Source organism: Petromyzon marinus, chromosome 49, assembly GCF_048934315.1.
Source record: "Petromyzon marinus isolate PM22_M1 ecotype Great Lakes invasive population chromosome 49, UKy_Petmar_22M1.pri1.0, whole genome shotgun sequence".
Classification (NCBI taxonomy): domain Eukaryota; kingdom Metazoa; phylum Chordata; class Hyperoartia; order Petromyzontiformes; family Petromyzontidae; genus Petromyzon; species Petromyzon marinus.
Genome location: NC_133715.1, coordinates 9,705,481 through 9,728,202, shown reverse-complemented (window position 1 = coordinate 9,728,202; position 22,722 = coordinate 9,705,481). Strand labels below are relative to the sequence as shown.

The window sequence follows — 22,722 nt, the reverse complement described above, 5'->3', positions numbered from 1 at the left end:
AAATCCCGACTTTTGTTGCAAATGCTTCGGGACAACGGGGTAGCCTTTCTCAAGCCCGGGAGTGTCTGTCCAAGCTGGGACATTGATACATTTTTATATAAAGTGAGTGGCATGCAGAACAAAACCAGTGTGCCCGGAGTAAACCCACTTAGTCCGTACGCAAACATCTGTCAAAACTTGACCCATCCCCCCTCCCTGTACGCACGCGTACTTTTTACCCCCCCCCCTACCTGCGTACGTTCACTTAACCCACCCCCCCCCAATCCTATAGAATGGCCGATATTTAATCTACGCAGAAACGATGAAGGATTAATAATATTAACGTGTTTAAGCAAACAGACAGTCCACCGCCCGACGATCTTACTCATTTGAAGGCCAATGTAGACAAATTATTATCGAGGCTTCACCCCGCCCCCCGTTTCCTATGCGTACATTGGCAGTAGACCCCCCCCCCCCATACGCAAGCGAACGCATTTGGGTTAACCCCCCCTCCCCCCTCCATGCGTACGTACTAAATGGATGGCCCCTAAGCTCATGAGGGTATTAAAATTCAAAGCTGTGCAGAGATCTATTTGAATATCCATCTCTGTCGAGCTATTACCTGAGCTATTGAGAGGAACAAGTCCCTGATATTGGTGAGAGTATCAGGGACTAAAGTACACACCTTGATTGCTGGCATTTTACAGATCATAAAGGTACGACATTAAACTTCTTCTGCTGAATGACATCGTGTGCAGTGTAAGCCCCCATTAAGCATTCGCAAGTTTGTTTGCGGGAGAGCCCCCGACGTTACCCTGTTGGGGAGCAGTCAGTTTAAGACACACGCTTTCGCCACCAATATCATCCACAATATAGGGTTTTTTTGGGCTGTCGGGTGGTGGCGGGTTTAACGACACATTCATATTGACGTACTATCACCCAAACAAAAAAACGATATTATTGGAGAGAAGTGTTGGCACATTTGGCGCAGGTCACTTCTTACGACCGCGTGCGTTCCCAGATGACTTTGTTGTGAAGTCTTCTGTATTCACGGCCGAATGTCCAAAAAGATCGCACACTCTATGTCTATAGCCATGGCGGGGATGTTGACTTGAACCAAACAACGATGTGAGTGGAGACGAACTCAAGAAAGCTGTTGCCTCTTCTTCAGCCACTGGAAGAAGACAAATGGCAAATAGGGCAGCAAAGCTTATAGACCGTGCCACGAGCGCAGAATCATTGCACAAACAAAGCCCCTCGTGACGACCGACTATAGAAGCCTTGTGGCTGCAGCGGGCTTGAGGGTTGAGGGGGGGGGGGCCCCCTTATAAATATGGAGGATGTCAGGGGCAAAACCAGGAGGAATCTTGAGAAGCATCCATTCGACCGCCATGGAGAGAGAGAACACACGAACTCTCCAAATATAAAGGCATCATCAGGGCTCAGAATCGAACCCATGCCCTCCTTCAAAGTAGGTGAGGGAGATATTATGTCCTATCTCCTTGCCACCACGGCGCACCAGACTATGTCCTGCCCCCCCCCCCCCCGATATTATATATGGCCCCCCCTTTTGAACCTGACCATGATACGAGACTGGTCTACAGGTGTCACGGAGATCAAGGGTCATTTGGTTTGAAGTTTTGAACCCTCATCGCCTTTTTGGCCGCCTGTTTTTAAAAGAGCATGCCGTCTGTTTGCAGACTTTCAATGCAATTCGGGGTTTGAGAATAAATAATAGCCTTTGCAAGTTTCATGGGCAGGTCATCGCTTATGGCATTGCGCTTATACTAAACATTAATAAGTAAATAGGGGTCGTGCACTGAAGAAAAACGGGAGCTCAGTCAGGAACAAGTTTATATGTATCATGGGATACCTTTTTGCCAGTATCAACGTATGAAACGTAAGAATAGCTTTTACCCTTTCTGGAATTAAAACAGGTGTTAAGATGTTCAAACACCACATAGAAACATTTTCCAAGTACATGTTTGGCCTACACCAGTTTCAAAGACATTGCATATATTATCAGAGTATGTTTGTTTGCATGTTCACCACAAGCATGTGTGGTTAATGCAGACTTGATTCCTTGCAAAAAAAAAGTATCTTTGGTGTTTGAACATCTTCACACCTGTTGTATTGCCAGAAGGGGTCAAATGTATTCTTATATTTCATAAGTTTACGTGTGTGTGTTTATAACTCAGTGCTGCTGTAACAGAACATGACAGAAACATTGCACTCAATATAATTGCTACGTGGTGAAATCTGCGTGGTAAAATACACGTATTGCCCGATGATGTTTATAATACATTGAGTTGGGGTTTTTTTTAACCTAAAATGTTGTTGTTAAAATACAATTCTTTGGTTCAAAGTTATCAATGAGCCCCAGAGGAAACAACAAACGCGAAGGTGTGCTCACTAACTAACAGCAGGATGACGTGACTCCCATCATGCCTTGGCGTGCATATCATGTGACTACCACATTATGCTCTCAGCCTTGTCTAAACCACCCACAGCAATACAGCTGAGAGTATGGCTGTATTAGTGTTCATGTTTCCCTACTTCTTTCCAGCCTGCACGGCACAAGAGGTTTTCTCGTCGCTTACAGACAGTGTTATAGTTCACTCAGGCCCTCTTCAAAACACATCTGAAATCCAATATTCTTACTCCAACTCCAATGTAGTACAATTGCTTATGATACTTTATCAGGGCACCATTTGGATCCAGTTGTCTTGACTTTGGGTCTCAATCATGAAGGCTGAATTATGCATAATTACCCATTGTAGTTACATGTCTCTGACACAGCCAAGGTACTTAAATAACCTCAACGACATCGCAATGATGCAACGAAGAAAAGAAACGAAGAAACCTGCACCCAATAATTACGAGGAAATCCATTCCACAATTCCCATGACCTCAGTGCTTAAACCATCAGCATTCCTCTTTCCCTCTCTCTCTCACCCCCCCCCCCCCCCCGACTCCTGTCTCCAGATGTAAAGCTACGATTACATTTGCCGCTCAAAATGCGCAGTATGCAACCCACAGCGAGAGACAAGACGATGTAGCAACAAGACAGGAGATGATAAACACACAACTTGTATAATTTCTACTTAATGTCCAGCTCACGATGGAGTTGCAGCCGAAGTGGTTGGTGCCCTGCACGATGAACCTTGCCACCCGAGTTAATTTGCGCTTCTGCGGCCGTCTGGAACGCTCTTCCTTCCGATATTAGGAAGCCCCCGGAGCTACGCACGTTTAATTCTAGACTGAAAACTCATTTTCGTAGAATTGCTTTTTGTGTTTCCTTTGTTGTCCTTCCCCCGCACTTCTGATTATCGTGGTTGGCTACGTACGGTGCCAAAGAAGTTCGACGTACAGTACACTTCCCAGCCAGTGATAACATCAGTGGCGAGTGATATCAGGACCGGTTCTAGGGAAACTCTCTCTCTTTCCTTCACCAACCCCACATTGACCAGCGTGGTAAAGAATGGTCAAACAACATCTCGTGTGACTGACACATCAAGGGGAGGGCTTTATCCAGCATTGGTTTAACAAGTAGCTGCAGAATAATAATAGTAATATGAATGATTTAACACCTGGGTTTTCACAGCCGATGTTATGGTTCATAAATTGATTTTTGGACTTGGCCAAATCAGAATGTTCTGTTCTGATTTTCTGATGAAGCTTGGTGAATTTTCAAGCAAAACGTCGCATATGTAAGCACTAATTCTGGTCGTGAGAATAATGATTTAACTTCCTGGTAAGCTGAAACAATAACAACTGGTGCGTTGATTTGTTTGGCCGTGTCAGGTGGAGGAGGGTTTCACGAAATACATTTGGCCAGATCATTACGTGGCCTAAACCCCAACAATCCAATTATAATTCGATATTCATGATGAAGTATTTAATTTTAACACTCGTGTGTTTTATTCTTGCAGGTATGTGTTTAAAGTGCAGGCAAAGAATGAAGACACACTCGGGCCTCCGTCTGACACTGTTTCTTTCACTACAGAGTCTGGCAAGTCAGATACCGCTTAGAAATGTGTTGTTGGTTTTCCTATTGAGGCTTCATAAAAAAATGTATTTCTTGAATTGTTCTCGGGGTCCCTGAACAAGGATTGCCACTCGTGCCTGAATCTCATGGCTTGGCTTAAATTCAACTTGTTGAGATTGTTAACGAGGTGGTTGCAGTTGCAGTGGTTCTTGTTATGCACTTAAAACCTGGAGAACGGAGTTCGATTCCGAGCCATGGTTAACATCAGTGGCGAGTGATGCCCGAACCAAACCTTCCCACCCCTTCATCAACTCGCACTGACCAAACAACTTCCAAGACCAACGTTGCCCAGGGAAAGCCCTCGCCCGTTGGCGGACTGAGAACGACTGGAATTTAAAAAATGTTTATTTTAAATTGGATTCATACATCATTCTGTGATTTGCAATTTTCATCGTTGTTCAGGACAAGTCAATCCAGGGAGTCAAAGAGTTTATGATAGATATTTATTCAAACAATGTTTCTTTTTATGTATTCCTTTATAGTAACAATGTATTTGTACGTAAAGATTGGTGTCTCTAGATCAATGGGGCAAGTTTATTATACCCCCCATCCCGCACCACCTCTATCCACCCAGCAGTGTAATCAGCTTGGTCACGACTCGTCGATCGACAGGTCACATGAGGGTGGGGTAAGGTGTGGGTACTCTCACCTCTTCCAACACATTTGGCCAGCCGGGAAGGGTGGGCCAAAAAAAACCACCCTCAATCGCGGCTCTCGAGAACTTCCTTTAATGGAGTCACTTCTGCCAGTAGTGGTGGTGAGCAAGCAATTGCAGGGCTGCCCCTTTGATCATTTTACCTACAGATGCAGGGCCGTTCTGAAAATAGGTCTTGACACTCAGTGAGGCTTATGAGATAAATACAATTTTTGGTTATCCTCAAAAAACTTTTAACACCTTTTGAACAACGATACAAGGCATTTGCAATTGCAAACTCATGAATGCCTGTAATGCACACGCTCGGGGAACTGAGCAAGGCATGGCTATTCATAATCTCACTTATTTGACTGCCCTGTTATTCGACTGTCCTGCTCAGCTTGTATAACCCTAAAACCCAAGCACATGTGACCACGGACTCACTTTGTGGCATTCTCTTGCAAGACCATTGAATTTACTGTCACATTTTAGCAATGGGGATATTTAAACAGGGCCCACCTAACCATAAATCCTTTATACAGCCGTTAGGTGTTCACTCGTTCGGCCTCGGAGTGGAATAAGCACCGCTATGTGGGGTGGTGGTAGGGCAGGGGGGGGTGGCGCGTTTCCATCGCTTCTTTTGTTTCATTATTTTTCGTTTGAATGCAACCCTTATGTCTGCAGATTCCCTTCGTGAGAACTGACGCACTTGTTATTTTTTTCACATTTGTGTTGCAGAAAACTCGGTGATATTTGATCGGTCATCTGGTGAGTACAGAAAAAAAAATTTGTTCAAGGCATTTCATCCGTTCGAGATAACTCACTCCGTTACAGACCCTCCCGCCCTCACTTCCCCTCGCACAGAAAAAATGTAATATCACGAGGGGATTAAAAGTCAGGGTGGGTGCCGCCTGCTCACAATTCTTACTAAATGAGACCCAGTGTTGTGCCGTAAAAGTCTACTCCATACTTATCTGGAAACCAGACCTCCCTGCTCTCATAATTCTCCAGAAATTGCCAAACAAACCAGATAAGTTAAACCGAAGAGAGAGGGGGGGGGGCGGGTGGTAAAGCTCAGACGCTTCTCGTGTGAAAAACATCTTTGGGTGCGGGAGGGGGGGAAGCAGTCGCTCTGTAGCGTCTCAGCCAGTGCTAAATTGAAAAATGTCCGTGATAAACAAGCGATGCCTTTCACGGGGGGTTGGTGGTGGGGGGGGGGGGATCTGGAGCACGCATTGCACGACTGGTTCGTTTGATTCTTGAAAGGGGTTTCATGGCACCTTTACAAAACCATAGCCCTGCCTCTTCTTTTTAATGCCGCTATTTTCCAGCCGAGTGTTGGATAATTTTAGCGCAGACTTCCATCTGAGCCTCCTCTGAGCGCCCCGTCCGACAGTGTATGGGGTTAGCGCGATGAAATGTGCTGCGCGAGGACAGGAATCATTTCGCTGCCATTCTCTTGAGGATTTTGCTCAAATTAAACAAGTGTAAATATAAATAGCAACCTCACAAGAAAGCGACGACCGTGTCGGTTTTCAGACGTTCGTGAACAATTAACAACTTTTTTTTGTTTGTTAAAGATCCATCAGAAGTATCTTCCGCTGAGGAATTTAGTAGTCCAAACGGAAGATTTCTCAGCCGAAAGAAAACAACTCCCTGCGTGACTGGTTAAAGGATGCCGCTGACCGTGGTGTTACGGTCAGCGCAACGGGACTTGCGGTCTGGAGGTCTCCAGTTCGGTACCCTCTCCATACACGGCAGTTGCAACCACGGAGGAGGTTTCTTATACCCACCGGTGTAAATGGGTTCACCACAATCGATTGGCAGGCCATGTATGGTGCGGTGAAGCGTGGGGGGTTACCTCTTCCAATTCTATTGACCAACACGGAAGAGCGGGCCATATACCCTCATCCGCCAGCAGTAGCATGAGCAAGTAAATGCAGGGCTGCACCTTTACCTCCAACTTCTACGATGGTTTGAGCTTAGCCGCGGGCGAGAGCGTGTGCCCGCTCGCAACAGCACTTGCCCCCAACAGCCCGCGCGAGTCAGTCTACCGTTGTCTCTTTGTCCGCGTGTGTGTGCGTGTGCACTATTGACGTTTGCGTCGATCTAATGGCGCTGGGTTATCCACGCGCAGGCACGGAGCCGATCTGGACGCAGTTTCCCTTCCGCTACGACGACTCGCACACCGAGTGCCGGGGGAAGCAGTTCGTCAAGCGTACGTGGTACCGAAAGTTCGTGGGCGTCGTTCTATGCAACTCTCTCCGCTACAAGATCTACATCAGCAACTCACTTGGAGGCAAGGCGCACGCCGGGCACACTCTCGTTGCCGACGCAGCTTGTGACACCTTCCTCCGAGACGCAATCCGCCATGTAACATTCGAGTTCGGGGGGAGGGGAGGGAGTGGTGGCACGGTGGTCAGCGTACTCAGAATCAGAATATGTATTTATACTGGAGGAAGAATCCGATGAGCTATAAAGATGTTTTTTTTTTCCCAAAGATGCCCAGAACGTTCCAACACCAAACACAAACGCGATAGGAGTGCACAGTACAGGAGAGAGCTAAACAAATAACAAAAAAAATACATGCGAATTAAACTAAACCATGTTTTGTCTTACCAGGTGAGGCCCAATGAGCTATTTGCTTCTTGTGGCTACCTGCCCACGTGAGTTCAAATCCTAGCCACGACTGTCACCCGTGGCGAGTGATATGTGACACAGTCCTGGGTCTCACGGCAACTGTAACGTTCACTTCGAAGGGAACCCTTGAAATTGATTTACACGTCACGTGTCCTGGTATTGCACTGCGATCCCAGTTTCATTCCCGGTCACGTCTAACATCGGCAGCGAGTGATATCTGAACCGACCATGGGCATCCCATTCACCAACCCATGCTGACCAGCAGGGTGATCTATGTCCAGTACGGCAAGGGGAGGCCTCCACCCAACAGTGTACTGACAAAGGCGTGAGTACATGACGTTATTATTGTTACTGTCACGCATGCAATGCAACATGGTTCATGCAATTCCATACACAGATAGAGAACTTAAACAATGCAATGCAATGCGGTGCAATGTGAAACGATGAAAACGCTGCGCGTCCATCCTCGTGCAAATTTAAGTCAGAAAACCCCTACGCAGCTCGACACATTGCAAGAAACACATTCAATATACCGCAATACAATAACATTTATACATACAGTAGAACTATTTATATGTATAATTCTACGCTATTAATTACATGGAAACACAATCAATCACCTGGCCGAGCTGAAAATGGGATAAAATGTTGGACAGAAATAATGCCAAAAAACTGAGTTATTAGTCACCGGCATTTGGAGGTTGCTTGCTGTGAAATCTGAATTTGAAAAATGAGATTGAGTCAGCACAGCGCACCGAAGGGGACTCCGATCCAAGCGGTGGGGAAAGGCACGGGGTGGGCTGGAAATGCCCCCCTGTAACCGTCTCCCCGATTGTGCGGAGATGGATTAAGGGGGTAAAGGGTAAAGCAGAGGTCTCTGTAGGATCGAGATGGTTATGGTCGAGAGAGGGGAGATTAGGTCAGTGAGATAGGTTTCTGCAGGGCCAGGGAGAGATTTGGAAACTGCAAAGGGCATCTCGTGTCTAATGTGCCTGTAGGTGCCTAGACGATCATGCGACTGGCTTGCACCACGGTTGACATTTAAATTGCTGCAAACACCCCCTCTGTGCGAAGTAATAATTATTACTGTACCGCAACATCGCTGTAAAGTGGACTTTTAAAGACTTTGGGTCACCCATTGCTAGTGGAGGTTATTTTATTCCCAGAAGCAAAAACATAAATGAATTAAAGTTACTGCAAATGTAATTTTCGTGTTAAAACTGTTTATCCATCTTATTCTTTAGAAAAAAATATCACTCTCCATGAGTTTTTACACGCTTAATTTGTCAATATTTAGTTTTGAGAATTTCAACTATTGGTATGACTGCCGTGAAACCGTGCAACGTACATTTCCCTCTGAAGTCCGCGACCCAATCCATCTGGGGGGCTCGGTTTCTTATACAGCGCGATGCAACCTCTGCTCGTCTCCAGCTATGACAGCGACATCACGATTTGCATAACAATGCGAATAGAGACGAAGCATTGTTATGCTGTCCTCCAGCTAACTTGGCATTGCTGGCTAAAACATGCATTGTATTCCACTGTTTTTTAAAATTTTAAAAAAAATTCTATCTACGTGACTTTACCGAAAGAACCAAAGAATATGAATTCCTGCAGTCACGAAAGTTTTAAGTTAAAATGTAATCCACTGCCCGGAATTTTTCATTTGAAACATTATTGTGCATTCGTCGAGGCTATTTATTTTTCTAGTTGTGGATCTGTTTTGCCACTCGCGGCATGCGGCCAATCGTGGTGCACACGTGGCCGGTCGATTACACGGGGCTCTATGAACAGATCTAACGCGCTGTCATCGAGGCCTGACATTAAGCCTCCGGATTGCTGGACGTTTGATTGGATTGGAAGTCCCGCGGGATGGAGGAGGACACTCCGCGCAGATGCCCGCTCATATCTTCATTGCCTCAGTCTTTAAGTGGAACAGACTAATGTACTGTCAGCTCAGAACTACATGGAAAATGCACAGCAATTATTTTCGATTTATCGCGGGTTTATTTTCTACCACCGTCAAGTGAAATTGTATACTCTGTCCAAATAACTGCTGCAAAATAACTGCAATTTGCAAGACTTTAAAATTGTTATTTTTTTCTTAAACGGGGATTGCATTACATAGTCCTCGGTGTTTGGTACAGCTCCGTTTTATTTCTAGCGTGCCTTAGTGTTTCTTCTGCTATCGGACGCTAGTATATCGAGACAATTCTCACATCCTGTAGCGATCAACTAACCCCAGCCCATGAGCATTTTGATTAGGAGTTTACTTGTGATCCGTGTCATTGCCGCTTTTAAAGCGCATCAACTGTTTCCAAACAATCCTGGCTCCACATCAGTCAAATATTTGTTCATATCCAGCTGCATTTGTTCAAGAAAACAAACTTTGAACCGGTTTCGATGATCTGGGTCTGGCCCATTAACAACAAGTGCAGCTGGGTATACAGATAGTATTAGCAAGAGCACTCCATCTCCACCATGGGGTCCTCTTCAACACCAAATGCAACGGCGCATACACGCAGCTCATAATGCGTTGTTGTGGAGCATTATTGGTAAAAATTAAACCAGAAGGAGAACTCTGTTCTGTGTCTCGACAAGTAAATAAACTACATCATTATTTGTTTGGGAAGTCAATAGGCGTCAAACAAAACTACTTGGTATCCTCACGCCGTGTAAAACTGGAGATGCCAAGCAGAATTAGGCTTATCCCAGCATCAGCACCAGCTCAGGAAACAATTATTCTAGCAGTCAGGCTCTTACAGTGGCCAGTTTCTGCGTGGAACGTGGGATGAATTAGCTCGCAATAACAACGGTGGGCTGGAGATTGTAGCAAACGTGTGATGTGTATCACAAACAAGTGCAGGTTAAAGGGCAGTGAAATGTCTGCATCAGCACAAGGATGGCTACAAGCGCCTGGGGACAATCCACACGTATGACAAAGTAACACTTTGGTGCCACCCAACGAGTCCTTAGTCCAGCAATGTCCTTGCTGTTCTGGCTTCTGCCGGTGGATGTATCGCACACAGGCCTCCTCTTTGTGCATGTAATCCGCTAACTCTGCCATGCAGCCACTGGATTACAGATATCCATCACATCCAACGCATCGATATCATCAGCCATGATCAATCCACTGTTGGATGAAGGCCTCCCCACGTTTTTGCCATGTCTCTCATTTTCCCGCGAAGCAGCAAACCCACTAAGCACCTGCACACGATCTGATTTCATCTCACGGTCCCTGCTTTCTCTCCCATGGCTGGCATTCCATCATCAGTCTTGACCACCCGCTATTGGCGGGAGTATTACACCCGACACCACCGCGCCCCCCAAAGCACGGGGCCCGGGCGGTCGCCCCGATTCACCGTACCCCACGGCATGGCTCTGGCTAAGTCACGTGGGTGTGAGGTCTCCGATTCCGCACCGCCGATTTGCACGGCTGGCTACGTATGGTGCGAAAGAAGCTGAACGTACTGCGTAAAAGCATCTCTTTCAGGCGACGTGCCCTGTTCGAGCCGACGTACTTTTTCTTCACAGTCAAACGGATGCCTCCGAATTGCAGACAGTACATTCTCCGATCCACAAGTGCTCCTCGTACCGCCTCTCTCGATGCAATTCCGAGCGATCGGTCGTCTCCGCGGCTTCTTTGCGCACAGCCACGGTGCGCATAGATTATCACACGTCTTCTGGTTTCTGATAGATGTCCGTGCGTGTTCGTGCGTGTGTGTGTGCGTGTGTATGTGGGCAGGTCTCTTTTACAATGTCGGTGATGGATATGGGCACGCGGAAGACCACTGCGAGTTTGTCGATTCATTCCTGGATGGGCGGACAGGACCTCGGCTGGATGAAAACCAACTGCCCATCACACAAGGTCTTGCTACACAGAGATCAATGCATTTGTTCGTCTCCACCATTATCGCCATCATCGTCGATCCGTGAAAGGCGTTGAAGTGCTGAGCAGCCATATTGGATGAGGGAAACTATTACCAGTCAGGCAGTCAGTGAGACGAGATGGCATGTTCCCTTTACCAACCCACACTGACCAAAGTGGTGAAGTATGGTCAACTGCTCCGCCATGACCGGTGCACTTAAACCACGGCCCCCCCTTGACTCTGGATCGACCAACCCCGGTGTCAGCTGGGCAGGTGGAGGAGCAAGGGATGCGAAGAGTCACTGGCTCCGAACAGAGACGCATTCTGCATATTAATAGCATACTACTACATAACAAAGACAAAGATCCCCCCCGTATAGGCTAAGTAGACTGTTGGGGCAAGTGCTGTTAGTGAGCACCTATGAAAGTCGACACGACGCACGAGGGGGTGGGTGGCCAGCACCACGCCCCGCCGCCTTTTGTCTCCCCAGTGGCGATTTTTACACACCGCACCAGGTACTCGTTTAAGGCTTAGTCGACCTAGGGGGTTCAGATAATCATCGTCACTGGTGTTGGCACGTGAGCGGGAATCGAACTCGGGTCGCCAGGTTAATAGCGTGCCGCACTCACCGCTGCACTACCGCTATATAAACGCGCGCACGCACACACACACACACAATGGAATCTGGATATGAGTACGCCTTCTATAAGCACAGTACTCATATAAGCAGCGCAGGCTTACATTATGCTGGTGGGGTGAAGACAAAGGGCAAGTAGTGACACGAGTATACTGGAGATATGAGCACTGTTGGCCTTGCTCTCAAAGGGGTGTGCTGACATCTGGCTCCGACTATATATACACAATGATTGGGTTGGAGAGCGGCCACAATTGGCAGTGCACTCTGTTGTGAACCTGGCGACCCCGGGTTTAATATCAGGCCTACGGCTAACGTCAGTGGTGGAGTGAATATCCGAACCGGTCCTGGGTCCCCTCGCTCCCGAAGCAACCTGCACTGACCAACGTGGTGAAGTACGGTCAGACAACCCCGACAGCGGAGAGTCTGGGGGACCCTTCATCCAGCAGTGGAATCACAGGGGCTGCAATTTATAACGTCTTTTCATATGTAATACGTGATTTTTGTCCGAAATCAAATCAGAAAATTAACTTACACAATGTATTAAACACTCTTCTCACATATCTCTGGGCTAAATGTTATTAAAAGGATATGTTCCTTAAGCCGAGTTTTCTGGTTGCACATAAGGTTTTTTTTTGACTAGGAGATGTACATTTAATTTGTCTAAGCTTTGAAGTGAAGCAGTGGTTGTCCTATGTACAGGATGCCCCTGCTATGTGAACAAGGAATTTTCCACCACAGGTTTATGGCATAAATCAGAGACACATGCTGCCCAATAGACATTTAAGTATATTTTTCCACACGAAAAAAATCTAACCAGAAAAATTCCCTCGATGGTGACACGCGACAACATATTAAATAAGCGCAGGGTTTGTTTATCGAATAAATGGGTTTTTTTTTCCTCCGAGTCTATTCCAATCACACCGTCAGTCTCATACTAGGAGACTAATGGCTGTAGCTATTTTCAGCTTCATCCCACAACTCTATTATTGCAGAACGATGGAAAAACAGCAAAACGGTCAATTTTCCCGATTCCATACAAAACATTCACCCATTCCACCACGATCCATTCTACGATTTTGAAATGGCCCACAGTGGGTCGAATTGTTTCTGCAAAATCGGCTGGCTAATACCGGAAATTTTACAAAAGTGTCAGAACAAACGTTACATGAACTGGGTCCCAAGTGTCCATTCAGTGAAGAGTGCCTCATCTGTCCCACAGAATGACATATTACAGAACTACTTCTGAAATCCCTTGAAATGGCATCTTGTGCTGCACTATCTCACGTGCCCTGTTGTATGTAAATGCGGTGCATGGCAGACATAAGTGCTCTGACCCCTGACCCCTTAGCCAGGAGCATCAACTATCACGTGAACTCCGGTCATCCTCGCAGCAGCTTTTAGCGAGTCATCGAACAAAGACGGTGACAGCACTGGGCGTGTTCAGATCTGTGGCCGTCTGGAACGCTCTTCCGAAATTAGAAAGCCACTAGAACGATGCATTTTTTAATCTAGTTTGAAAACTAATTTATTTAAAACTGCTTTTTGTGTTTCCTTTGTCGTCCTTCCCCCGCACCTCCGACTCGCGTGGTTGGCTACGTATGGTGCGAAAGAAGTTCAGCACACGTACACACCCATATGTACGGCGCCACATCTGATATCTGCGCTGCTCTCTGCGCTCACCACAGGTTTCTACCGGCGATACCGTCAGGAACCGCTGAACTTTGGCTCGATCGGCGGCGGCGTTTACCAGTACGGGGGCAGCGGCAACTATTACGTGGCCTGGTACGAGTGCGGGGTGCCCATCCCCGGCGTCTGGTGGTAAAAGGGCGGGCGGGCGGGCGGGCGGGCGGCCAACGCCTGCGCTGGGCCGCCTCTCTTCCCACCGTCGTGCCGCCCGGGTGCTGAGCTGGAGGAACGCCGTCGCCGGATTGACGTCGGGACCCCCCCCCCGCCCCCCCACCGTCGCGTCGCTGGAGGAGGGTGCCGCGCGAGCGTTGACGCGCCACTTTGCCGAACGCGAGCAGTCGAGACGGTCGAGGGCAAAGCGACGGCAGCCGGGGGGGCTGGAAGGAAATTGGCTGTTTCGGCGCTCTCCTTTCACAGTTTAGTTTTTTGCCCCCCCCCCCCTCTCCCCCCCTTTAAGCTCGATAAATTGGCTTCTCTGGTTGCACGTGTGGCTCTGTTGCTCGTGCCTCGGCTCTTTTGGGGGGAGGAGGCGCCAGAGATGCGGCGCGTGTCTCGTCTCAGGCGCATTGGGAGCTTTGCGGTGCAACAAATAGAAGAGTGCCATTCACTGCAGTTCACCTGAAGGGTTGGTGGCTGATCTATTCACAACTGCTTTTTGACTGGCGATCCGCATTCTAATATTGGTAAAAAGGAATGCCGTTTTAAACTATATGAATATATACGTCCATGAGACTACGGTGTCACTAAGACTGATGTAACGATAATAATGCAAAAACGAACAAGTAAGAAATGATAACCAACTAAGATTAATAAGTAAAAGCGCTTTAGCCACGTGTCAATGTCAATGGTGCTGGTGATACTACTCTAATTGGTTTCCATCATTATACTGTAACCATCACACCATGCCATGTCCATTGCGATGTTTGCCAAAAACTTAGTTTGTCTATCCAGAATTCATAATTAGCTTGCCAAAATCATGTTTTTTAAAGTAACACAACTGGCCAATTATTGAGGGTGTAACTGTTACATTTTCTGTCAGATTGTTAACAAAATAGGCCTGGGCTGTAAATGTATAAACTGGTTAGGTTCTCTGAGAAAATGCTAGTGTTGACAAATAACAAACATTGGTTCTCCTGCATATTCGTTCCACCAATGACAATTATTTGGTGAACAATTATAACCCGGGCTTAAAGGCACCTTTTGCTTCAACAGAAAACAAGTACGGGTTACATATATCGATGAGTGGAATTGATATGCCCAAGTCTTGGTTCCTTAGAGGGAACACATTTGAGGGAGGGGGGGAGAGACATTCCCTACATGGTGTTTACAACAGGAACCTCTCTACTCATAAAACGGATTCATTCTTCAAAAGGAAGTCATAAACGGTCACTCCACCAGCTCTTTACTGTCCCAGATGTTCGATTGAGCCAAAACATGTTGGACGGAATCACTTACTTCAAACAGATGGGGGATAAAAAGAGAGACTTGTCCCCTCTGGCTGTGCATGGCATCATCACAGGCTGAATGTGATCTGTGATGAGCCTTGATGATAATAAAACAAAAACCCATGCATTGGCTATCCCCAGATATTTACGATTGACAGAGAAATTAGCGCAAAGTTGTAAAAGGTTCTGATGGTGCTGCAGGTTTGACTACTTTGAATACGAAGCTTGTGGAAGTGTACCGTTGAGAGGATTTGTTCGATAGCCATCCTTCTCATATCTAACGCAAGTAAAAACAAACACCGCAACGTGATGCAAACAATAGTGTACAATAGCTGATAATTGCAACAATCACCTGCTCTGCTTACATTCAGCTAGACACAGCTCGGCTCAATGATCACAGAACACAATATAACTGCATTCATTTGACTCTTAGCACAATACAAAGGCAGAGATCATCCCGCATAGCTCTTAACTATCCCAGTGCTGATGTTTACACACAGCACCAGGTACTCGTTCATTCACACACCCACGTTATCCACATGGGCCATTTCGAAGTAACGGAATTACAGGATTGACGCGGGCGAATTTTAGACACGGGGAATGTAATGGACTCCTATTGTGTATCACACCGGCATTGCCATGTAAGCAAATTTTGAAAGCTTGAATTGAGCAAGTCTCAGCAAATAAGTCTGAACGTTTGTTATCGCGTACTCTTGAGATGGCAGGGGTTGTAATTACATTACCGTGGGCTGGAAAGCATATAGAGTAGAGCACAGAATATGAACGGACTCGACACAAATTGTCAAGTTTTAGACCAAAAAGTATCCTGTCCTCAGAAAGTGTTTTTTTTGTTTGTTGAATATATGCGAAATCAAAGATTAATCGATTGAAAATTATTCCGTCAGGAAGGGTAGGGTGTTTAAACAAGACTCGCAGCCTTTGATCCACTCCTGATTGGCTTTGCATTTAAACTTATCAGTAACTTGATCGTAGGAAGCCGCTCGTCTTGCTCTTTGAAGCATTTAAATTCAGTTTTTGTTTTGTTTTACTTATTACATTGTACAGAGTATGTGCCGGCTTGAATGTAATCTTAATGTAGTTTATTTTGTATCAGATTATAATTTTGTAAAACACGTGTTGCTCTCCCTGCTTTGTTTCATGGTTGTTTTGAAGGAGAAGTGTTGATAGTATAAAGAGCTATAACAAATATAAATAATAACATGTGTTGTTCATCAAATATTTTTCATTTTTTTGTGCACACAATTTCGTATGTAACAATGAATAAATAAAACATTCTCAAAGTAGGAACATTTAATATTGGATTTATAATAGGACAATTGCGAAATGCCTAACGTGTTTTTCTACGCAAATATATAAAAAAAACGTTAAGCAAATCAATTTAATCTTCTAATCAAGTTTGTGCCTATTGGCAGAGGTTTTCGCGGGCAAAATTAGCATCTTGCTTCAGTATGTATGGTCTGATCCTGGGAATATGCCACGTTGGTTTGGAATGTATACACATTGTTCAACATTGATTAGTATAATGTTCGTATGAAAACTCTCTACGTAGTGCGTTACACCAAGCAAGAGTTTGTGTGCCCAAAGATAATTTTAGCTTTCTCTCTCCCATGATGAGTGCGTGTTACAATTGTGTATAAGTGTACAATATGTTCCGCGAGACTTTCAATATCCTTTACATTTAAATTCGTGCCGGATCACGATTACAGTGTCGAGTGTGCAAGAGCATCGCGTAACTGATATCAATGCACACATAAGAGTGTGCACGCCTGACACTTACATTTGTACTGCATACTTAAGTAGATTTCCATACAAAAAAGCTGTCTTTTGTTTTAAGTGAAACCTTTTTTTGTCTTCTAATCGAACAATTTTATATTGACTAAGATAGTATAAATGGTCAAGAGGATATTATATATTTTAAAAGGATGGGTCTTCAAGCCGTACCTTATCGCTCTAATAAAGGAAATATATTTTCTGCTCTTGCATACAGATGTTGCATGACTATACATCTTTTGCCTGATTATAGAAAAATGTCTATATTAATAAATTATTATTGTACATGGCATGTTGTGAGGTCGCATTTTTTTGTATTCAAACATTACACAGCATGCGTTACAAGATATTCACCCAAGGAACAATTTATTTGTGTAAAATATTCTAAATGTACCAAATACAAGTTGTATATCAGGAAGATAAACCTTACTGTGGTGACTTAGTTCGTGAGATATTTGTTGTTATTATTTTTTGTATATTTTGTAAGTTATTTATATTTTGGCAGACTATAGCCACTGAGATGTTTTAGTTTTCATGCCAACTTTTTTTTCCCAGCATGCGTTGCCACTGCATGATCCCTGTGGAAATGGAGAAAACACATCAATGGGCCAGATTACAGCTCATGCATCAGACAGTCCCTCTGCACATGAACGATAATCATAACGATAATTACACATTTGTCGCATTCCTCGGAGATTAAAACAATAAACACCCTCAGTGCAGATAACTATAGGATGTCCGTTTATTTCCATTAGTTTCTCTGCACCCAACTGCAGGATGCGCACATGCAAAGAACACCTGTGTAGCCTACAACAGAGTCTTGGGGCAAGTGCTATGAAGGCCAGCATGGCGCACGAGGCGGAGGTGTGGCAAACAGTACGGCTGGCCACCTTTGTCTCCCGGGCACTGATGTTTACACACCACGCCAGGCACTCATGTAAAGTTCAATTAACCTCGTGAAGGGTTCAGTAACGGTTCAGATAGTAGTCCTGGCTGAGAATCAAACTTGGATGGTGGGATTTGGGGATGACGCACCCGAACCACCAAACTAAAACTCGGCTGCAATGCCAAGGGACATAGGATGGCAGTTTGTCCATTAGTCAATTGTCAGTACACAAATGATGCATAATGGAGTGACATTGAATGAGTCACTGTAGCGCGTGTTGCTGGGAGATTGGTAGACAATGGGATTGGGGGTAGCAGCCCGCTCTACCAGTTGGACCTGTGGGCCAAGCCCGTAGCATTCTGGGGGATCCAGAAGGGGGCGTGGCCGAGGGCGGAGCCTGGCCACGCTGCGGAGAATAAAAGGCGCGTTCCGACTCACAGTCGGGGCTGCTGCCGTCGGGAGTGGAACTCGTCGTGCTGCCGTCGTTGTGATCTTCGCCTCTTCAAGCTGTGGGTCTGGAAGCGTGTTGGCTGTCCCGACCTGGTATGGAGTTATCCCCTATGGCTGTGAGAGCCAGAATACTCAAGAGGGATAACGCCTCCTACTAGTGTCTCTGAATTTAGTACGCTACACATACACCCATGCCACAATGATGAAATAATGATCAATGTAAAAATAGTCAACCGAATGGTCTGAAAACATCTGAAGAAAAAACCCTCCATACTGGACCCTCCTGAAACAGTTTCCTGGGTAAATAAGTAATTACTTTTGATCATCATCCATGATACTTCCTTTGCCAGTACCAAAATACAAGAACAGGTTTTCCCCCTGTTTTCCCCTTTTTTCTGGCAACATAAGGTTTCAGTTTTGTTGCCAGAAAAAAGGGAAAAAACCTATTCTTATAATTAATTTTGATTTAAAACTTTCTTGACTGCAGGAATTCATATTTTTTGGTTCTTTCGGTAAAGTCACGTAGAAGGGAAACAATAAAGTCACGTAGAAGGGAAACAATAAAATCATAAAAATATATTTTATTGTTTCCCTTCTACGTGACTTTATCGAAAGAACCAAGAATATAATTACTTTTGACTTAACTATCTTGACTGCAGGAAATCATATTCTTTGGTTCTTTCAGTAAAGTCACGTAAATAGGAAATAAAAACAAAAAATCCACGATGTTTCGATCGCAACACAAGCGGTCGTCATCCTGATGGATATAACAGGATGTGGAAGGTTCAGACGATCCTGTAGGTCACCACAGAACCCCAATCTCTTTGACATTGCTCATGGAACTGAAGAGGATTGTTGTACTATTAGAAGACAATTGCAAAGTATATATTTTTTGCAATTAAGTGGGCAAACAAATTGTTTTATTCCAAACCGTTCAATAACCATTTTACCCACACTACGGTGCTGAAATGGGTTATGCCATCGAGGTAACACGGAATGCACAGTCGTGTTTGCAGAATACGAACAACACTGCATGTGACCTGAATGCGCAACTATATTGTACAAGGGAAGGAAAAAAGTGTCAAAATATTAAAACAAAAGATGGTTGAAGGCCATGCGAGGCTTAGTCTACAAGCCCAGTTGAGAAGCGAATTGACTATCGGCACCGTGCAGAGCAGTGCCGCGCATCGTGGTGCCGATAGCGGGATCCGTATGTCACGTTGGCATCGCCCTCGGCCTATTTATTACCTTCGTAATCACTAAAAAAGAGGAAAGTATCGTCATATTTCCTCTTTAATCATAGACACAAACACTGCGTTTGCAGAGCAATCTATTGTTACGTATGTACATATGTTGAACTTCTTTCGCACAGCATGTAGCCAACCGCGCTAATCGGAGCCCAATAAAGATCAAACAAACATCTCGAATTTCTACACAGCGCGTTTCACAAGCAGCTTGCCATGAATGGGGCTGACTGATATCATCTACGCTTACCGCTAGCAGATTGACGCAGTGTGCAGGTGAGACCCACGGTGGCGTCCTCATTGATTCAGTGTGCAGGTGAGACCCACGGTGGTGTCCTCATTGATTCAGTGTGCAGGTGAGACCCACAGTGGTGTCTCCATTGATTCAGTGTGCAGGTGAGACCCACGGTGGTGTCCCCATTGATTCAGTGTGCAGGTGAGACCCACGGTGGTATCACCATTGATTCAGTGTGCAGGTGAGACCCACCGTGGTATCACCATTGATTCAGTGTGCAGGTTAGACCCACCGTGGTGTCTCTGTTGATTCAGTGTGCAGGTGAGACCCACGGTGGCGTCCTCATTGATTCAGTGTGCAGGTGAGACCCACAGTGGTGTCTCCATTTATTCAGTGTGCAGGTGAGACCCACGATGGTGTCCCCATTGATTCAGTGTGCAGGTGAGACCCACCGTGGCATCACCATTGATTCAGTGTGCAGGTGAGACCCACAGTGGTGTCCCCATTGATTCAGTGTGCAGGTGAGACCCACGGTGGTGCCCCATTGATTCAGTGTGCAGGTGAGACCCCTGGTGGTGTCCCCATTGATTCAGTGTGCAGGTGAGACCCACGGTGGTGTCCCCATTGATTCAGTGTGCAGGTGAGACCCACAGTGGTGTCCCCATTGATTCAGTGTGCAGGTGAGACCCACGTTGGTGTCTCCATTAATTCAGTGTGCAGGTGAGACCCACGGTGGTGTCTCCATTGATTCAGTGTGCAGGTGAGACCCACGGTGGTGTCTCCATTGATTCAGTGTGCAGGTGATACCCACGGTGGTGTCCCCATTGATTCACTGTGCAGGTGAGACCCACAGTGGTGTCCCCATTGATTCAGTGTGCAGGTGAGACCCACCGTGGTGTCACCATTGATTCAGTGTGCAGGTGAGACCCACAGTGGTGTCCCCATTGATTCAGTGTGCAGGTGAGACCCACAGTGGTGTCCCCATTGATTCAGTGTGCAGGTGAGACCCACGATGGTGTCTCCATTGATTCAGTGTGCAGGTGAGACCCACCGTGGTATCCCCATTGATTCAGTGTGCAGGTGAGACCCATGGTGGCGTCCCAATTGATTCAGTGTGCAGGTGAGACCCACGATGGTGTCTCCATTGATTCAGTGTGCAGGTGAGACCCACCGTGGTATCCCCATTGATTCAGTGTGCAGGTGAGACCCATGGTGGCGTCCCAATTGATTCAGTGAGCAGGTGAGACCCACGTTGGCGTCCTCATTGATTCAGTGTGTAGGTGAGACCCACAGTGGTGTCTCCATTGATTCAGTGTGCAGGTGAGACCCACCGTGCTGTCACCATTGATTCAGTGTGCAGGTGAGACCCACCGTGGTGTCCTCATTGATTCAATGTGCAGGTGAGACCCACGGTGGTGTCCTCATTGATTCAGTGTGTAGGTGAGACCCACCGTGCTGTCACCATTGATTCAGTGTGCAGGTGAGACCCACAGTGGTGTCTCCATTTATTCAGTGTGCAGGTGAGACCCACAGTGGTGTCTACATTGATTCAGTGTGCAGGTGAGACCCACAGTGGTGTCCCCATTGATTCAGTGTGCAGGTGAGACCCACGGTGGTGTCCTCATTGATTCAGTGTGCAGGTGAGACCCACCGTGGTGTCACCATTGATTCAGTGTGCATGTGAGACCCACGGTAATGTCTCCATTGATTCAATGTGCAGGTGAGACCCACGGTGGTGTCCCCATTGATTCAGTGTGCAGGTGAGACCCACCGTGGTGTCACCATTGATTCAGTGTGCAGGTGAGACCCACGGTGGTGTCTCCATTGATTCAGTGTGCAGGTGAGACCCATGGTGGTGTCTCCATTGATTCAATGTGCAGGTGAGACCCACGGTGATGTCCTCATTGATTCACTGTGCAGGTGAGACCCACCGTGATGTCACCATTGACGCAGTGTGCAGGTGAGATCCACGGTGATATCACCATTGATCCAATGTGCAGGTGAGACCCACAGTGGTGCCCCCATTGAGTCAGTGTGCAGGTGGGACCCACGGTGGTGTCCTCATTGATTCAGTGTGCAGGTGAGACCCACGGTGGTGTACCCATTGATTAATTGTGCAGGTGAGACCGACGGTTGTGTCCCCATTCACCCGACTATCCTATTTTGGGAAACCTTCCTCTGTATCCTCCCAAAAGAGGTATCTTACAAGCACGGTATAATGTCTACAATGCGTGTTTTAAGGACGCAGCAGATTCGTTGTAAGTCCAAATAATCTACACGTGACAAGTTCTACTCCGTTACAGTCAAGTGAAGATGTAAAGGTGCGACCCTGGTGTTGCTTACTCATAACCACTGCTGATGTAAGTGCCTCCACTCATGACAATTCGAGAGAGAGTCCCGATCCAGGGCAGTTGGTCTACAGTTCCACGCGACTGAAAAAGCAATACTGTGCTTATATTAGAGCGCAAGATGGCAGCCAGGGCCATCGAAGAGAATGATTTATTTTACGCCAAACGATAAACTCGACTCCACAAAGAGTGGAGTGTTGATATCTCTACGAGTGATGCCCTATGAGGACATGATGGCCTGTCGTCTCGCGTTGCATCCTTAACTGGTTGTTGTCTACGTCATCTCCTCTGCTGGGTTTCCTCCACGCGAATGGAATCGACCGGATAATTTCGATTTGCAAATTTCCCGCCCTCTGTGAAATGGCATGAAATTCACAGGGCCACTCTGGCTGGCTCCAGTTGCAGTTGAGTGAGCCGGCACCAGCCGCAACGGTTCACGACCGCTGCTCTGTCTGCCCTGTCACCCACGGAAACAGCTGCCCTCGGCCGATAACGGGTAACGCCCTTCAGACGTAAAAAAAAATAACCTTGTGCATGATTACAACCCAGCAGGGTGTGACCGATGGGGAGGATACGCGGCAGAATGCCACGTAACCCACTGGAATATTGCTGGTACTAATCCGCCCATTGGCATCTGGCGAATGCCCGGGGGGGGGGGGGGTGAGCGTCTCATATAAATATTGTTATTTCTGATTATGCAGCAGAGAGAGAGAGAGAGAAAAATGACCAACACATTGTCAAGTAGTCAAATTCTTCAGAGATTGTGGTCAAATTCAGCAGCAGTGGCATTTAATTACACTGGCATTAGTGTTAAAATAACTTCGCTACGT

The 22,722-nt window shown here is 46.3% G+C and overlaps 1 protein-coding gene across 2 annotated transcripts in view; it reads left to right on the top strand.

Annotated features, from left to right (window-relative positions):
• LOC116953050 (fibronectin type III domain-containing protein 1-like) overlaps positions 1 to 17,019 on the top strand; it is a 68,600-nt gene extending 51,581 nt beyond the window's left edge. For both annotated transcript variants that reach the window (XM_032972902.2, XM_076074679.1), the window contains 5 exons: positions 3,912 to 3,991; positions 5,400 to 5,429; positions 6,799 to 6,960; positions 11,047 to 11,169; positions 13,493 to 17,019. In XM_032972902.2, the coding sequence (XP_032828793.2) occupies positions 3,912 to 3,991; positions 5,400 to 5,429; positions 6,799 to 6,960; positions 11,047 to 11,169; positions 13,493 to 13,629 (532 nt within the window). In that variant the 3' untranslated portion in view covers positions 13,630 to 17,019. The remainder of the gene's footprint in view (positions 1 to 3,911; positions 3,992 to 5,399; positions 5,430 to 6,798; positions 6,961 to 11,046; positions 11,170 to 13,492) is intronic.
• The last annotated feature ends 5,703 nt before the right edge of the window (positions 17,020 to 22,722 follow it).